Source organism: Antennarius striatus, chromosome 6 (assembly GCF_040054535.1).
Source record: "Antennarius striatus isolate MH-2024 chromosome 6, ASM4005453v1, whole genome shotgun sequence".
Classification (NCBI taxonomy): Eukaryota; Metazoa; Chordata; class Actinopteri; order Lophiiformes; family Antennariidae; genus Antennarius; species Antennarius striatus.
Window position 1 is genome coordinate 8,716,155 of NC_090781.1, and position 14,779 is coordinate 8,730,933.

Genomic DNA, 14,779 nt, shown 5'->3' on the forward strand with positions numbered 1-14,779 from the left:
GCAAGGTTGGACTTGAAATCAGGGTTTTATTTAATTAAATGTACAGTGTGATCTTACGCATGAATATTTTTGAAGAACCCAAAAGGAAAACATTTACAACGAAGAAATGATATGCTTTTCAGTTCGTTTGGATGAATTCAAAGAGTGACAGATGTTGAATTCTGACTGATGGATAACTAAATACTGAAACCTCACAAACACGACTCCATGTCATGTAAAAAAAAAATCTACTTGTCGTGGCGATTGATGGCATCCATTCATTTTGGTTTCTCATCTTTAGAAGCACTTGGAGTTGCCTGACAGCACAGACTGAGCTGCAGCACCACTGTGTGGCTGAACAGCAAGCACCACTTCTCTCCTCAGGCAAATGAATTAAAGCCATCGTTAGAATCATGCAGACGACCACACATCACAAAAGAATCCTCATTTTATTTTCTTTGACTTCTGAAGCTACCAGAATTTTCTAAAAAAGACCAACTTGTGTCAGATATCTAGTGGGAGGAAACCTTAAAATCTCAATCTCCGCACAACTTTTACGCGTAGCTTCTCGCGTCAAACAATTTGATGACGACGGCTTCATGGGGTCGCAGTTCCAACGAGTGCAGGGTCGTCGACCCCAAACGATCCATTTCTGTGCTGATCACAAAAACACCGGTTTCGGGTAGGCTCGCGGCCCACGTGGGATCCAGAGCATGACGCTCAGACCCAGTATTCAGGAGGATGAGGAAGTGAACACAACCCCAGGAGCGTAAGAAGGCCAGGATGGGGGGAGATGAAAGCGATGCAAGGGTGGAGTTGGAGGAGGATTGGATGGAAGAATTGACAGGAAGAAAAGTGAAGCTGCCGTACTGAAGAGCTTCTTCTCTGGCTCTGGAGTGACTGAGGGAGTTAAAGAGAGCTACAGCGGAACTCCTCGTCTTCCTGACCTGATGGAGAGACAAGTTCAGACTGTTAAACACACCCTGCGCCCTGTTTCTGAAAACGTAGCTTCATGGGGACAACTGTTCTTTACTCACAGCGACTGTTCCATTGGTCTGTCCGTGTGCGTCGCTGTCCTTCAGAGGCATGTTCTGTTCAGGTGAAAGAATTTATTTGACCAACTTTTAAAACGAAGCATCAGTGGACTCAAGGCCTTCAACAGGAACTCACCTGCGTTTGCTCGATTTCTTCTACAGTCTGGAAGGCGGGTGATCCCGGCACAGTCATCAACAACACCACGAGTAATTTCTTTAAGTCGGGCGATGCTTTACCTCCAACCTGCAGAGCCAGAGTTTAGTTGATTTAAAGTCCTTTACAAAAAAATTACTGATTATTTCAGTCACTTTTTGATTTTTTAATTGACTTTCAGTTAAATCACTCCAGTTAAATCATTAGAAGCTGATCAAACTGTAACCTGGTAGTCGTTCCAGTCAAAATGAATATCCTCAGTTAAACGTACAGTTTTCACCATTTCTCTCATGCGTGACACAAAATAAGTGACGTTTAAATTAAAGTAGACTTTTCTGATTTATTGCTTGACATCCAGTATATTGATCCCATGTCAGCTCAATATGGCAAAAATCTGGTCAGGAAAACTCACCGACCATTAATGGATGTAAAATCATAAAATCCAAACGCAACTGAATGCTTCATTTCCAACCAACAAGTTTTTCCCTGATCATTATAAAATCCTGTTTAGACTGATCTTTCCAGAATATACGAAAGCCTTGAACTTTGTGGCACACTGAATAATTGCTCCCTTCTTTGCCGTTTGCACACAGCTTACCGTCCAGCTGGGCCACACGTCTAGGTTCACTTGCATGTTCGTCTCTATAGCATTCACAACTTCATTGGCAGACAGCAGATGAGAGGATGAAGGCAGAATTGTTCTCATGACCATATCCACCAATGAGATGTTGACAGGAGACAGAACATCTTGCATCTGTTTCACCACAATAATCCTGAGAGAAACACACTTTAACCGACCTGACGCTGAATTTTTAACGATTACAAAAACACGTATCCATGTCTGCTGCACGTGTGTCAGTACTTTTCCTCCGGACTGCTGAATTCCTCAAAGATGCCTCTCCACTCCAGCAAAGTCTGAAACATAAACTTGATTGTTAACCACACTTGTGAAAACGTAATAAACATGATTGATCATTTTACCTCTTCTGAAAACGCTGCATCTGTGTCACAGATGGCAAAGCCTGCGACACCCTTCTCTAACCAAAACCTGAGTGAAACCTGCAGAAGAAATATTGTCGTGTTTTAATAAATCCAGCATCCAGGAGTACTTGACATACTTAAGGAGAAACAGAAACAGAACGGAGGCCTTTACGTGTTCTGTGGCGGAGAGGTTTGATGACTCATTTGCATTTTCTGCCACATTTGCTTGACAGAGGTCCAAAACCACTTTCAGACCTGCAGGACCAACAAAAAGCCCGATCATCACATCATGCAGGAGTGTTCGTTTGCGCATTTAACCATTTACTCACCCACTTTGTTGCTCTCTGAGAGAAAATGCTGCATCTGAGCCGAACTCCTCGATCCTACATCAGGATCGGTGAGGTTTAAAGAGGGAGATCTATCATACAGACCCCCCAGGATTACTGCCCCTATACCCAGGTGGCTGAGGTAAGGAAGCTGCTCACACAGCGCTTTAAAAAAACAACAACGACATTTAGAACGAGTCAATAACACAATATAATTTTCACTTGATCATATTTTGGATACAGTTTGTAGTTTTCATTTATGATTAGTGTACACTCCATGCTCCATGTTGTTTGAATCTTTATGTTTAAAGATAATTAATCAACGTTCTTGTTCCTCGTCTGCTGTTGGTTCTTGACTTAACCATTTCTAATGCACCGGAAAGCAAATCTAATCTACCTTCATTAATAATCAAATCAGACAAAAGTAGTCCTCATTCTAGAGTGTCCACCAGCTGTAAGACTTTAATACTACAGACAATCTCTGCAGAGATTTAAAAGGAGGTAGTTGCAGTGGGTAAATCCGGAACCATAACAGACCTTTGTCCATTTGGAAAAGCAAAGATTTATCAGGAATATTTCCAGAAGCCAGAGTTTAGTTTGTCAGGGATAAAAGCTCGACAAAGAGATATTTGTAATAAAAGGCTTCATCATTTACATACTGCAGTTGTCAGAATAGCAAAAAATAGCATTTTGATTTATATTTAGGGAAAAACATTTGCAATATCTGTTGCAACGAACTGTTAAAACTGCGATTTCATTGTTGGAAACAGCTGACAAGTGTATATATACTGCCAATAAACAAAGGGAAATGAGTAATAATGCTTCCAAATGTAAATCCTAGACTAACATAAACCACATGGTTCTCATAGATCTCAAAACAGTGAGCGCTGCTCAGCAAAGCTGCATAAAGAGTCCAACAGGACTCTAATACCCCCCCCCCCCACATCAAGACAGGACCACTGAATCAATAATATCTGCAAATCTTCATTGTTCAGTTTTATACTGCATTTTTGAACATCCTTGAAATAAATTAAATTGTTACACAACCAATCTTGTTCTAGTTGGTATAAAAACAAAAATGAAGGACATCAGTGTGGAGACATCCTTTAGACGGCAGTGGGGGGCTCCGTGACCACAAATTACGCACACATGGACAAGAGCGACAGCGGTGCGCGCATTTTCTCTTTTTTAAATTAAAACAAATAGTGAATCTTTTTTTTTGGGGGGGGGGGGGGATCCCTTCACTCACCACTGCTGTCCCCTGACCCGTTGCTGCTCTGCTCCGTCAACACGTCCTGCTTCAGCTGGAGGAACACCGACTTTTGGAACCAGCTGAGCGGCGTGACCACCGGCCGCGGGCTCAGCAATATGATGGCGATGGCGACGGCCAGCATGGCCAGCCAGGACACCCAGAAGAGCAGCAGGAGGTAAAAGCGCACCCTCCTCCATCCGGGCCCCCCAGCGACGACCGCCAGCTCCTCTTTAGACAGAGGCTGCCACCGCTTCCACTCCGGGACGAGCATCGGAGCGGACTCCGAGTGTCCCAGGCTGGCCGCCAGCCCTGCGCCCTGCGCGCCGCCGTACCCGGGCTCTCCTGTGTTCAGGGGCATCCTGAGCGGCTGCAAGCAGACGACCCCCCCCAGTTACAAAAAAAAAAAAACCCACACAGGCGCATCAGGTTCAGGCAGACTTCAAGGTGCTGTTGTTGAAGTTCTGACTTTTTTTCTCCATACCTTGTTGGGTGTCTTTTCTGGCGTTCCACTGTCAGAAACACACTCCACTAAACTAGTCTTAACACCCAGGAGTGACCCACAACTCACCTGGTACACAGGTGTGTCAATGAGCCAATTACCAGGCCACGCCCCCAACCTGGACACCTTTATAACAGATTTTTTTCCCCTCAGATCAGATTTACTTATCATAAATTACCTCCTATGTGAACACATCTGTTCTTTAAACAAGATACGTGTCACGTGTCTGGATGGAGGTGAACCATCTCATCTGAGCAATTTGGAATGAAACAGCAAGACAAAATGTCAAACATCTTAGGTTGCCTTCAGACTGGTCGCCAAAATCGGATTTTTTTAGCCCATCTAGATTGATATCGGATGTCTCTTTTGTAGTCTGAACAGTCATGAAATCCGATTTCTGAGGGACGGATTGAAACCACATTTGAGAGGTAGTTTCATATCCCGTTTGGATATAAAACACACCGATCGGTTTTGACCGTCCGTGACGTCGCTCTACGTGCCGCAAGATCGAACAGAGCAAGATCGCATTCGGACACTTGCTAAAAATAGTGTGGACGGTCAGCCCTAAAAATCAGATATGGAAGAAAATCTGATTGGAATCTGATTTACATGCAGTCTGAACGCAGCCTTACATGTGGTTCTGGATTAGAAATGAATGACATTATTTTGGGGTGTGAAGCAAATGAGAACGTTAGCTCTTTTAGCACAAGTTCATGTTCAGATGCGTCACCATCAGTCAGAAACTAGACTTTTCCTTAATGTGAACACAACCTGATTTTCACACTAGATTTTGCGTCAAGCATGCAAAGAATATTCTTTGAAGATACAGTGCGCCCTCGTGCATGCGCGCATCATCGCTCGCGACTTCACCTTATTGTGGATTGTTGGTAGACAGTCACATGATACCGTACGCGGATTCTATTGGCTGACGGCATCCGGAAGTGCACTCAGTTCTGTGAGTCTTGGACTTACGTGAGACACAAAAGTGATTTAAACAGTCGATAAGAGTGTGGGAAAAGATAATATCATATCAGTATGGGGAGGGTCATAAATGATTAACTTACTGTAAATAATAAGATAAATACTTTGTTGCTCGATCGTGGAATTCGTTAATCGCGTGTGGTTCCTGGAACGCATTAACCGCAAAGAACAAGGGTGCGCTGTACTTATTGATATTCTCAAACTGTAACGCGCTTCAGCTAAACCTTAAAATTGAATACGTTTCAGATCACAGTATTCCAAGAATCATCACATGAATTATTTTACACCAAATCAGGTAAACACACAAATAAATCTAGTAAGCATCACTCTTATCAGCCTGTACAAACACATCACAGGACTAACTTTACCTCGATACATGAATTTATGCTTTTATATTATATTTAATTGTTCATGAATAATTGGGTTTAATGAATAAATATATGTTTCTTGATCTGCAGTAGATGTTATTATACCAGCTTGTGTTAAATTCTGAGTTACGTAGTTCAGCATTAAAGTTGGGATTAGAAACATTTAAAATCCACAAGGCTCCTGCAGCCTCTTCCAGAAATACTGCCCTCACTGTAAATATATATAAAAGTGGAAAATTTCTCTAGTCAACCTTTCCCTGACAGCAGCCATTACTGTTTGTTGCAGCGATTTAGGAGACTTCTGGTGGAATCTTGGGTGCAAACAGCCGTCTTGTTCACCAGCATGACTTTGGATGCCAGGAAGACCCTCAGGTCAGGTTCAAATCAGGACATAACCACTGTGTTCCAATGAGGCTTATTCAAATACAACCCAAACAGTCATTACTCACGTCTTCTCCCTGAGGTGTCTAGTCTAGCCTTCTCCTAGTCTTCTTTTCCTTGTCTTGTCTTTGTCCACAAGCGTGTCCAGCTGGGTGCAGACCTGAGTTGAATATATTTATGTTGGAATTCATGAGGCGTGAGGAGGTGAGAAGAAGGCTGCCCAATGGAAGCTGAGCTCCGTCCATTAATACAGAGGTGCTGAGCCTCGCCACACCCTCACAACACATTCTGCAGAGCCCATGACAGACCCTGTTGTGGTAACCTTGACTTTGTCTGTCCTGCTTTTATTTCTCCTGTTGTGAAAGAATTGTAAATCAATTGAGAATTTAATCAGTTTCTTGATGAAGAACTGTGGGTCTATAGGAAAACACCAAATAAACAAAATGCTTCTACAGTCACAGTCTCTCTCTCTGATGTATGCACTAATTTTTAAATTGTATTTCCCTTTGTTTATTGGTGTTTAGTGTTTTCTTATTTGTTTACATGTCTGTCACACTTGAAATGAAATGAACTTTAGTTAAATGTTTCAGATCATCAAGAAAATGTAATTATTATTGATATTAAATATTAGTCGAAGATAACACAATTGAACCCAAAATGTCCTTTTTCAATGAAAGTTTTTATTATTAAGGGAGAGAAAATCCAAGTTTATGTGTCCCCGTGTGAGAAAGTGATCGTCCCTTAAACCTAACAACTGGTCCTTAGCAGCAACACTTGAATCAAGCGTTGGCTTTAACTTGCATTGAGTCTCTTTCAGTGCTGTGGAGGAACTTTGCAATCAGTACAATCATTACAGAAATGTTGTAATTAATCACTATGGAAGGTTTTTTTTTCAGCAGAAACAACCATTTCTAAGGTCATTCCAAAGCATGACGTACAAGCCCTGGATGTACAAGCCTTTTTCCTGCATGTAAACAACTTTACCCTGAGTCAACACAACACATCCACTCTAAAGGGCCACGGAGCCCCATGTTTAATGAGGTATGTGAGTTATGCGTGCTAATTCCAAGGAAGTTCTCATCCTGTATACCTCACCCCACCCTCTTTCCCATTTGAGCACTTCTCACGTATGACAGTTACATATTGTTGTTATAACAGGTCATTGCTATCCATGTCACCTTTGCTATCTGGCAGCATTGTGCAAATTCATTATTTACTGGGAGATGCTTCATTTTCTCATGTCTCTCTGATGTGCATGAGGTCCAGGTAATGTCTACACATATTCTGTCTGAGTTGTTTAGAGTCTGATGACATTTTATATGATTTCTTTCTAAAGTAAATGGAGTCACATCAGTTCTTTTCACAAGTGTAGTTTATAGTTGAAGCCAACCAGCAATGAAAACGCACTGGATTTATTCTGAAGTCTTTAGCATGTGCAGATGAATGGACACCAGAACAACACATGTTCAAGAGAATGTATTACACCAACAATAAATTTCAGTACTCATGTAAAATGTGACGTTTGTCATTCAAGCTGGTTTAATGCAGATGCTGAAGGTAGTGATGATCCCATCTCCATGGTTTCAGTTTGAGTCCTCTTCAGAGCCTTCGATGTCCTGAAAGGCCACAAGACAATCAGGTTGTTTGAATTCATTTTAAGTTATACTGTATATCTATTACATTACTGTGTATTTATCTTTATATTTTATTCCTCAAAAGTTGAAATTTGTGGAGCTTATGGAACAGAAAATGTTTTTCAGGTAAAAATATGACATCTGTGATCTTTAAGTCTTCACTATTTTCAGTTGATGGAGTAAGAAAACATTTACTTTCATTATTTTCCTGAAACCACAGCAGATGGTTTTTCATTATTGATCATTTCGTCAGTCATTTAGTTGATTAGAAAAAATTAAACAGTCTTAACAGAAAACATTCAGTGACATTTTAGCCTCGATTTGATGTCATGACATTTGTGTCTATCGTGGGTCACATGTCCTACCATTGGCTCATGGGATCTGAGGTTCGCCGTGTGTTTCTGATATGCTGAGATGACGCAGTCTCGTCTGCAAAGACAGAAAGGCTTTGAAAAATACTTTTGTTGCAATTTCAAAGAAATACTATTAAATAGTATTACTATTAAATACTATGGAATAATATTATTGCTTCGACTCACTTGCTGGTAATGCCCCCACCGGGTGGAAGCCCTGCCAATTCCTCTGCAGCCAGGAATTTGATAACATACAAAAGGTCTGGGTCTTCATCTCTGGACTTCATCATCTGGATGATTTCTGTGAGGGGACAGTCACATAAAATCGTTATTTGAAGTGTTTGTGTTGCGGGGGCTCAATCCCTCAACAGCCAACCACCTTCTACTTTCACGTCAATCTGTTGCTCCAGCTCTGCTTCCTTCTGCAGGGCTTCTGGTGAAACCTGGGGAGCTCCTGGAAAGCAGATGATGATGATGCTGATGTTATCCAAGCTGCCCTGCAGAGGGAGACAACTCCATTTTATCATCCATGATAAAAGGATTATAAAAGTGCAGATTATAAAAGTTTATAAAATATACTTTTTTAAAAAGGTTTTTAAAAAAAGTAAAGGCAAAAAAAAGTAAAAGTTTAAAAAAACTTTATTATTTATTTATTAATTTATTATTAATTATTATTTATTTTTACTTTAAAAACGTTTTTGTTAAACTTTTTTATATACTTTTTACCACTTTTATGAAATTTAACATCAATAATTTCTAGCAGTGATTCTGAAGATTAAAATTGTAAAACTAACTATAATGAACATGTGGACAGTAAATGACAGATTATGCCTTATATACATAATTCTCCTGATCAATAATTCTTTTCCAAAAACACAGTATCGATAAAAGACATTCATCACAGATCATTCTGCCAACACAATGACTGCTTTTATTTTTGTCACTTTATAACAAATAAATTCTCTTGTAACACTCCTGAAAAGCTTTCAATGTAGTACTTGTGTTTTTACATGTACTATAGTCATATAGTCAAATAAAAGGAGCTTCATACACCAACCTCTGAAAATCTCTTGAAGTTGAAGGCTCTGTATGAAGGTAAAATAGACCTGTTAGTGGGAGGCAGCAGTGGACTGGATTTGGTACCAGGTTGGATTGAGAAATATTTTGGTGTTCTATGACATCACAGATTAATACTCACTGGGGATGACGGTATTCCTATTTTGCAGCTACCTATCTTTAGTCTGTGGTAATCCACACTTGGTGGATGGATAAATCTGTTGGGCCAGTACAGAAGTCAAAGTTGCTTTGTTTCATAAGGATATCAGTACGGAAATGCCAACAAACTCACTATCATCCTGTTGGTGATGACGTCAAAGATACCAAGAAGGAGGCTGAGTATGTCTTGGAACATATGATCTAATGCTAGAAAAGTACACTAAGCTGTTCTAGGTGAATAAATAGCGTCCCACCCAGGCCAGAGTATGAACAGTAACACTGTGCTCCTGTCAGCTAACTCACATTCTGTGTTAATCCAAGACATGTGTAGCATTTCTGCCCTCATATCCCATGTCCCTAGGATGCCTTAATGCAGCTATTAATAGGGCGGCCAAAGGGCTCGTCCGTGTTCAGACGGTCAGTTACTAACCAGCACTAAGACCTGCAGGAGAAATCTCCTTACGTAACAGTGTAAGTCCACCTGCTCACTACTTTAACATCTTCCTTTCCCATTCATAAATCCATCTGCTGTGTGTCGTAGAAAAAACAGCTCACAGTGAGATTTAAGTAAATGATTTAACGTTTTGAGATTGTGCTTCATAAAGGAGGACAGATGTCCATTAATCGGGAGTGCTTGTTCCAACAACAAACATTTACCCCGTTGGCCATCCAGGATAACTGAGTATCATGGTTACAGCTGGGTGATGTAATTCTGACCAACATGTGTCACTGTGTGTAAATAAAAACTGCATAGATTAGATATTTGGTGTGGTGGGGTTATATTGCTCGGCCACTTAAAAGACAAAATAAATATTCACATTCTCATTCCTGGAGTTAGTACAGGGTCACCAATTCACCTATATTGTGTGTTTTTGGTGGTGGGGAAGTTGGAGAACCTAGTTGGGACGTTGGAAACGATAGTTCCCAAAACAATCTCACTACACGGTCCATTTCCTAGCTCCGTCTAGCGCTTTTTATTGCTTGTGGTTTAAACTTTTTTTTCCAATATCAAAACCTCCTGAATTGAACTCTGGTTGATATTGACAAGTATAATTGTTTTTATGTTGAAGCATCATCTTCATTTATCTGCTCTATGTAAGCAGCAGTATTTGAGTGCAAAAAAACCTGAATCCAACAAAATGGATAAAATGATTGTACTGTAGTGGTTTATCATTATGGTCTCACCTTGTAAAGACAGAGGTCAATGACTTGGGTGCAAATATCTCTCAGGTCGTTGCAGATCTGCAGACGGCTGCGGACGAACGCATACAGCTCCTCGTTACCGATGGCGTCCCAAACACCATCGCAAGCCAGGATGAGGAACTCGTCTTCGGGCGTCCTCTCCATCTCATACACCTCTGGCTCCGGTGATACCAGCTGCTCCGTCTGCGGCCTCCAGTCCACCTCCTTGAAGTCAAAGTCCCCCAGCGCTCTGGAGACGGCCAGAGATCCGTTGACTCTCTGCAGGGTCACAGAGCCTCCGGCATTTTGTATGCGCTCCTTCTCTCTGGGGTTGAAGGGCTTGTGGTCCTCCGTGTAGAAGACGACCTGGTTGTTACGACCGAGCAGAGTGCGGGAGTCTCCACAATTGATGAAGTAAATGTATCGTGGTGACATCAAGACAGCTGCTGCAGTGGAACCACTGCGGTCCCAGTTGTCTTGGCGAGCTAGTTTGTGCATGTGTCGATCAATATCCAGGAAGCCTTGACGGATCCCTTCCTTCACCTGATCGGGGTCTTCGTTTGCTTTGACTCCTCCTGTGGGAAATGAGCCAGAAATATTCGGTTCAGTCAGCTAACTCACATAATAAAACATTTATAACTACTTTTTAGTAATTAGGTTTACTTGGACGGCTGTAACAAATAGCTGAATAATCAAATGGACTGAAACAAGATGATTATACCAACTATTATAATGATTGATTAACTGTTTAAACCATTTGAGTATTGAGTACATGTGAGTATTATAACGTAATATGTGAGTTTTGTTTGTGAGTTATGACAGGAAATGAAGACGCTTTGGGTTTTGAACTAGTTGAACACAAGAAAACCATAAATCAGTTCATCAGGAAAAGCACTGGCAGATGAGTCAATAATTTGGAGTTATCACCTTAAATTTAATGTCATTTCTGGAAATGTTGTTTGTCCAGAAGCCATCATGTATGCACCCAGCTGCTGTACTATCCTGGTTCTGATTTGTGAAATGTGTCTCAAACCTTTAATGTCCATTGACACATTGACAATCTCACAATGTGTTCACAGCTACAGTGCATATTTTCAGCATCCAGAGTAATTAGATGAATGTTATTGGTCATATTACTCTTTACCTGTTGCCAGGATGTGATCCAGCAGGTTCCTGGAGCAGTACTGAGCCACTGTGGTTCCTGCATGTCCATCAAACACAGCAAAGTATTCCCAGTCTGACAGCTCTCCCCTCAGCTGGGGCATGCAGGTGTGAGCGTCCTCCATCTGAGCCCTCCACCCCTGCATGTTTGCCACTGCGTAGTTTATTCCTGCCTGAGAGCCCCCCTCGGAAACATGCTTCTCCAAGATGGGGCGCTCCAGGTAAGGGCTTGGAATGCAGTCCTCCTCATCTGAATTGTCCTCCTCCTCTGGCCCTGATTCCCTGGTCCCCCCCTTGAAGAAGAAGGTGACCATCTTCTCGGTCTCTTTCACCAACTGGCGGAGGAAGGAGGGCACCTCCACATTGCTGGCCCGTCTGGCCGTCCTCATCGCCCGACGGAGTCGGCGCTCAAACCTCCTGCTCGACCTGCTGGCGGCCTTCCTGCCCCTGGTGCCCCTCCTCTTACGGCGATGAGTTTTCCTCAACAGGTCCAGTGCAGCAGTTCACTTGTGGTCCCAAGCAGGTTAAGAAAAAGTGACCTTACCTTTTTTTTGGGGCAGTTTAGCTTAGAGGTTGAAAATCCTTCTTCTGTTCTTAACAGCAAGACCACAAGGTTTGTTTGTGTCCTGCTCATGTTTACCTGTCCTGTATCAGCCCTGTGTGCCTATTGGTTAGTCTATTTCTGCTGCTTTATCCCTCTGCTCCACCCACTGCTGGATAATCACCTGGCCTGTGTCTGCACAAATGCCTGAATTAAAAACGAGACATTTTGACCAACACAAAATGGTTTGTCTCACCTGAAGAGCAATCAAACTAAAGATTATTATTGCATGCATGTTTGCACTCAGACACGGGACATTTTTGACATTTTGAGTAAAATACGCTGCCAACCCATTTAAGAATTGATGATTCATTATTGTTCAAACAGAAATATTAAACATTTACTGGACCAGCCTCTATAATGTCTGGATTGTTATTTTGTCTTTCATGATTGAAAATGAAGATTTTAGATTTTGGGAACCTGGTTGAACAAAAGAAGCAGTTTGAAGAAGTAACCCTTTTAACCTTTTGACATTTTACAGACCAAATGGTTAGTGGATTATTTGTGTGATCTGCAACCACAAATGAAAATCATGCATCCCTTTAACTGTTAGGGGACTTTGCGGGGATATTATTGTATTAAAGTCTCTTTGGGACTGTGACTTTAAGTTAATCTTTAAGGCAGCAGTTAACCAAACACTTGGCAAGCAAAAGGAGTTTAACTCTTAAACCCAGTTAAACCCAGTTTAAGTCGTACTGTATTCCTAAGCGCTAGAATAAACTTTGAAACGCAGCACCTAAGACAGCATGGACAATCAAACCAAACCAGAGGAACCAGTCACTCAAGCAAACTTCATGTATACAGCACCATTCAAACAACTTACATGCAATTAAGTGTCTTACAAGAAAACGATGTAGCCAAAGAAGTCAAAAGGGACAAACAGCAAGAACTTCATTATAAGTGTTTCGTCATGCCTGTAAATTAAGTATTTTCTTGATTAGAAATCACAAAAACGTCACTTTTCAAAAATAAGGAACATGTTGAAAAGTCCAAACATATTTTAAAAAGTTTTATAATAATTCTTACTTCTTTTAATAATCTGACATTAATTGTGTTATTCCTGTTGTTTGGTGTCTAATTTAAATATCGTAGAATTGACTTTACTGAACTTCATTTTTTTTACTACTTAATTGTCCAGATATAATATAAAATCCAGAGTTTAACCAGACTACGTTCGGTTTGATCCACTGATGGAAAGCGGTGATTAAAAAACAGTTCTTAAAGATCTTGTGCTACAATCGTTTTTATTGTTGTAGTCAACCCCATCCAGCTGTCTCTAGTGACAATATCACTTTACCTGATTTGAGATATACAGTCATTGATTCTTTTCACTATTTCTCAGTTAAGAAACAGAAGGAAATATTCAATAATTATAAAATACAACAAAATAAGAGGGAGGTGAAAAACAAAGTTTTCTAAAGTTGCGTTATGTTGATCCTCTGACAAATGAAGTTGTGATATAGGTTGACTCGTACTCGTGTGTGACGTACTGATCCCACTTTGTCACTCTGTGTGTCCTAATCTCATTAACTGTTGTGTATTTGGAGCACCTGACCTGATTTACAAATGTTTCATTAAGGTCAGGAACTATGTGTGATTATCCAGCCATTAGCAGGGGACTAACCCTTCCATCAGCTGACGTCAATTCAGGTGACATGTTTTTTTTTTGTAAATTAATCTCTCATTTGTTTTTCCAGTTCATCTGCAAATAGCTAAGTCATGCAAATTAGTATGCAAATTAGTGTTCTAAGTGTATTTATCTAGTCATATTATATCAATATACTTACTGTCTGAGTAAATGTTTTTATGGCTTGTAATTAACTAATGGAACCTTAGAATTTTTTTAAATTCTAAGGTTCCATTTTCCTCCTTTAAAATCTTTTGCAGTATTTGTTATTAATGTGTTTAAGGAGTTATTTAGAATGAAATATGATACACAAATTCGATTTGCAGCAGCATCAGTTACAGTTACATGATCCATAATGCTTCCTGTCCACCGCTGAAGAGCTTCAGCTCCGCTCCGAGCCGGAGAGCGAAGCTTCAAGCTCTTCATTGTGAATCTGAAAATCTTCACTGATGCCTAAATTGTCTTGTGTGGGGTTAACAAACACATTTTAGTAATCAGTTTGTCAGTATTAACTTAACATCATAACTTGTTTTCACATTTTAAATTCTCTTCTTTGAGACCAACGTCCCTGATCAAATAAAGTCAGTAAAACCATTGAAAACTGCATCACTCTGCGCATAAGTAGAAACTGTAGTTGATAGGGTTTTTAAAAAAAATAAAAAATTGTTATGATTATCTTCTGTAGGTTGTTTGTGCAGCAGTTTTTAAAGAAGTATTATATTTCTTAAATTTAGCTGGATGTGACTGGACCTTCAGGGAGTCTTGACCATCTTCTAATGCGTCCTTCTGTGTGTGTATGCTTTGTGTCGTGTTCTACGTTATTAATAACTCATCAGTCCTCTGACAGAGATTACATTACATGGCACGTGGACACAGTCACGCCCCCCCCCCCCACTTCACTGTGGTGTGCGTTACTATGACGCCGTTATAACGAAAGCAAGAAGGAGAGAGGAAGAGGAAGGATGCTGGAGTGAGGCTGGCAGGGTGGGGCTGAACTGGAGGCAGAGAACAAGGAAGCTGCTCATCAGGAAACAGAGGGGGTGGGGTTGGT

General features: G+C 40.8%; 2 protein-coding genes across 2 annotated transcripts; both read right to left on the reverse strand.

The window, feature by feature from the left end:
- Nucleotides 1-341: 341 nt before the first annotated feature.
- Nucleotides 342-4,108, reverse strand: si:dkey-202g17.3 (amino acid transporter heavy chain SLC3A2). Its single transcript, XM_068318113.1, has 9 exons — nt 3,724-4,108; nt 2,478-2,639; nt 2,321-2,403; nt 2,149-2,226; nt 2,043-2,082; nt 1,766-1,971; nt 1,150-1,257; nt 1,017-1,070; nt 342-926 (listed from the first exon to the last, which is right to left on the reverse strand). The coding sequence occupies exons 1-9, from the start codon at nt 4,082-4,084 to the stop codon at nt 534-536; spliced, it is 1,485 nt and encodes a 494-aa protein (XP_068174214.1). The 5' UTR covers nt 4,085-4,108; the 3' UTR covers nt 342-533.
- A 2,523-nt stretch (nt 4,109-6,631) lies between these two features.
- ppm1na (protein phosphatase, Mg2+/Mn2+ dependent, 1Na (putative)) lies at nt 6,632-12,167 on the reverse strand. Its single transcript, XM_068317483.1, has 6 exons — nt 11,484-12,167; nt 10,343-10,914; nt 8,322-8,439; nt 8,129-8,243; nt 7,955-8,018; nt 6,632-7,571 (listed from the first exon to the last, which is right to left on the reverse strand). The coding sequence occupies exons 1-6, from the start codon at nt 11,887-11,889 to the stop codon at nt 7,539-7,541; spliced, it is 1,308 nt and encodes a 435-aa protein (XP_068173584.1). The 5' UTR covers nt 11,890-12,167; the 3' UTR covers nt 6,632-7,538.
- Nucleotides 12,168-14,779: the final 2,612 nt, after the last annotated feature.

What these genes read in the sequence shown, in the direction of transcription:
- si:dkey-202g17.3 (XM_068318113.1), bottom strand. Translation starts at nt 4,084, where the DNA reads ATGCCCCTGAACACAGGAGAGCCCGGGTACGGCGGCGCGCAGGGCGCA. An exon ending in ACGTGTGGCCCAGCTGGACG is followed by an intron (nt 1,258 to 1,765) that starts GTAAGCTGTGTG and finishes CTGGCTCTGCAG; the next exon opens with GTTGGAGGTAAAGCATCGCC. An exon ending in AAGAAATCGAGCAAACGCAG is followed by an intron (nt 1,071 to 1,149) that starts GTGAGTTCCTGT and finishes TCACCTGAACAG; the next exon opens with AACATGCCTCTGAAGGACAG.
- ppm1na (XM_068317483.1), bottom strand. Translation starts at nt 11,889, where the DNA reads ATGAGGACGGCCAGACGGGCCAGCAATGTGGAGGTGCCCTCCTTCCTC. An exon ending in GATTGACGTGAAAGTAGAAG is followed by an intron (nt 8,244 to 8,321) that starts GTGGTTGGCTGT and finishes GTCCCCTCACAG; the next exon opens with AAATCATCCAGATGATGAAG. An exon ending in GGTGGGGGCATTACCAGCAA is followed by an intron (nt 8,019 to 8,128) that starts GTGAGTCGAAGC and finishes CTGTCTTTGCAG; the next exon opens with ACGAGACTGCGTCATCTCAG.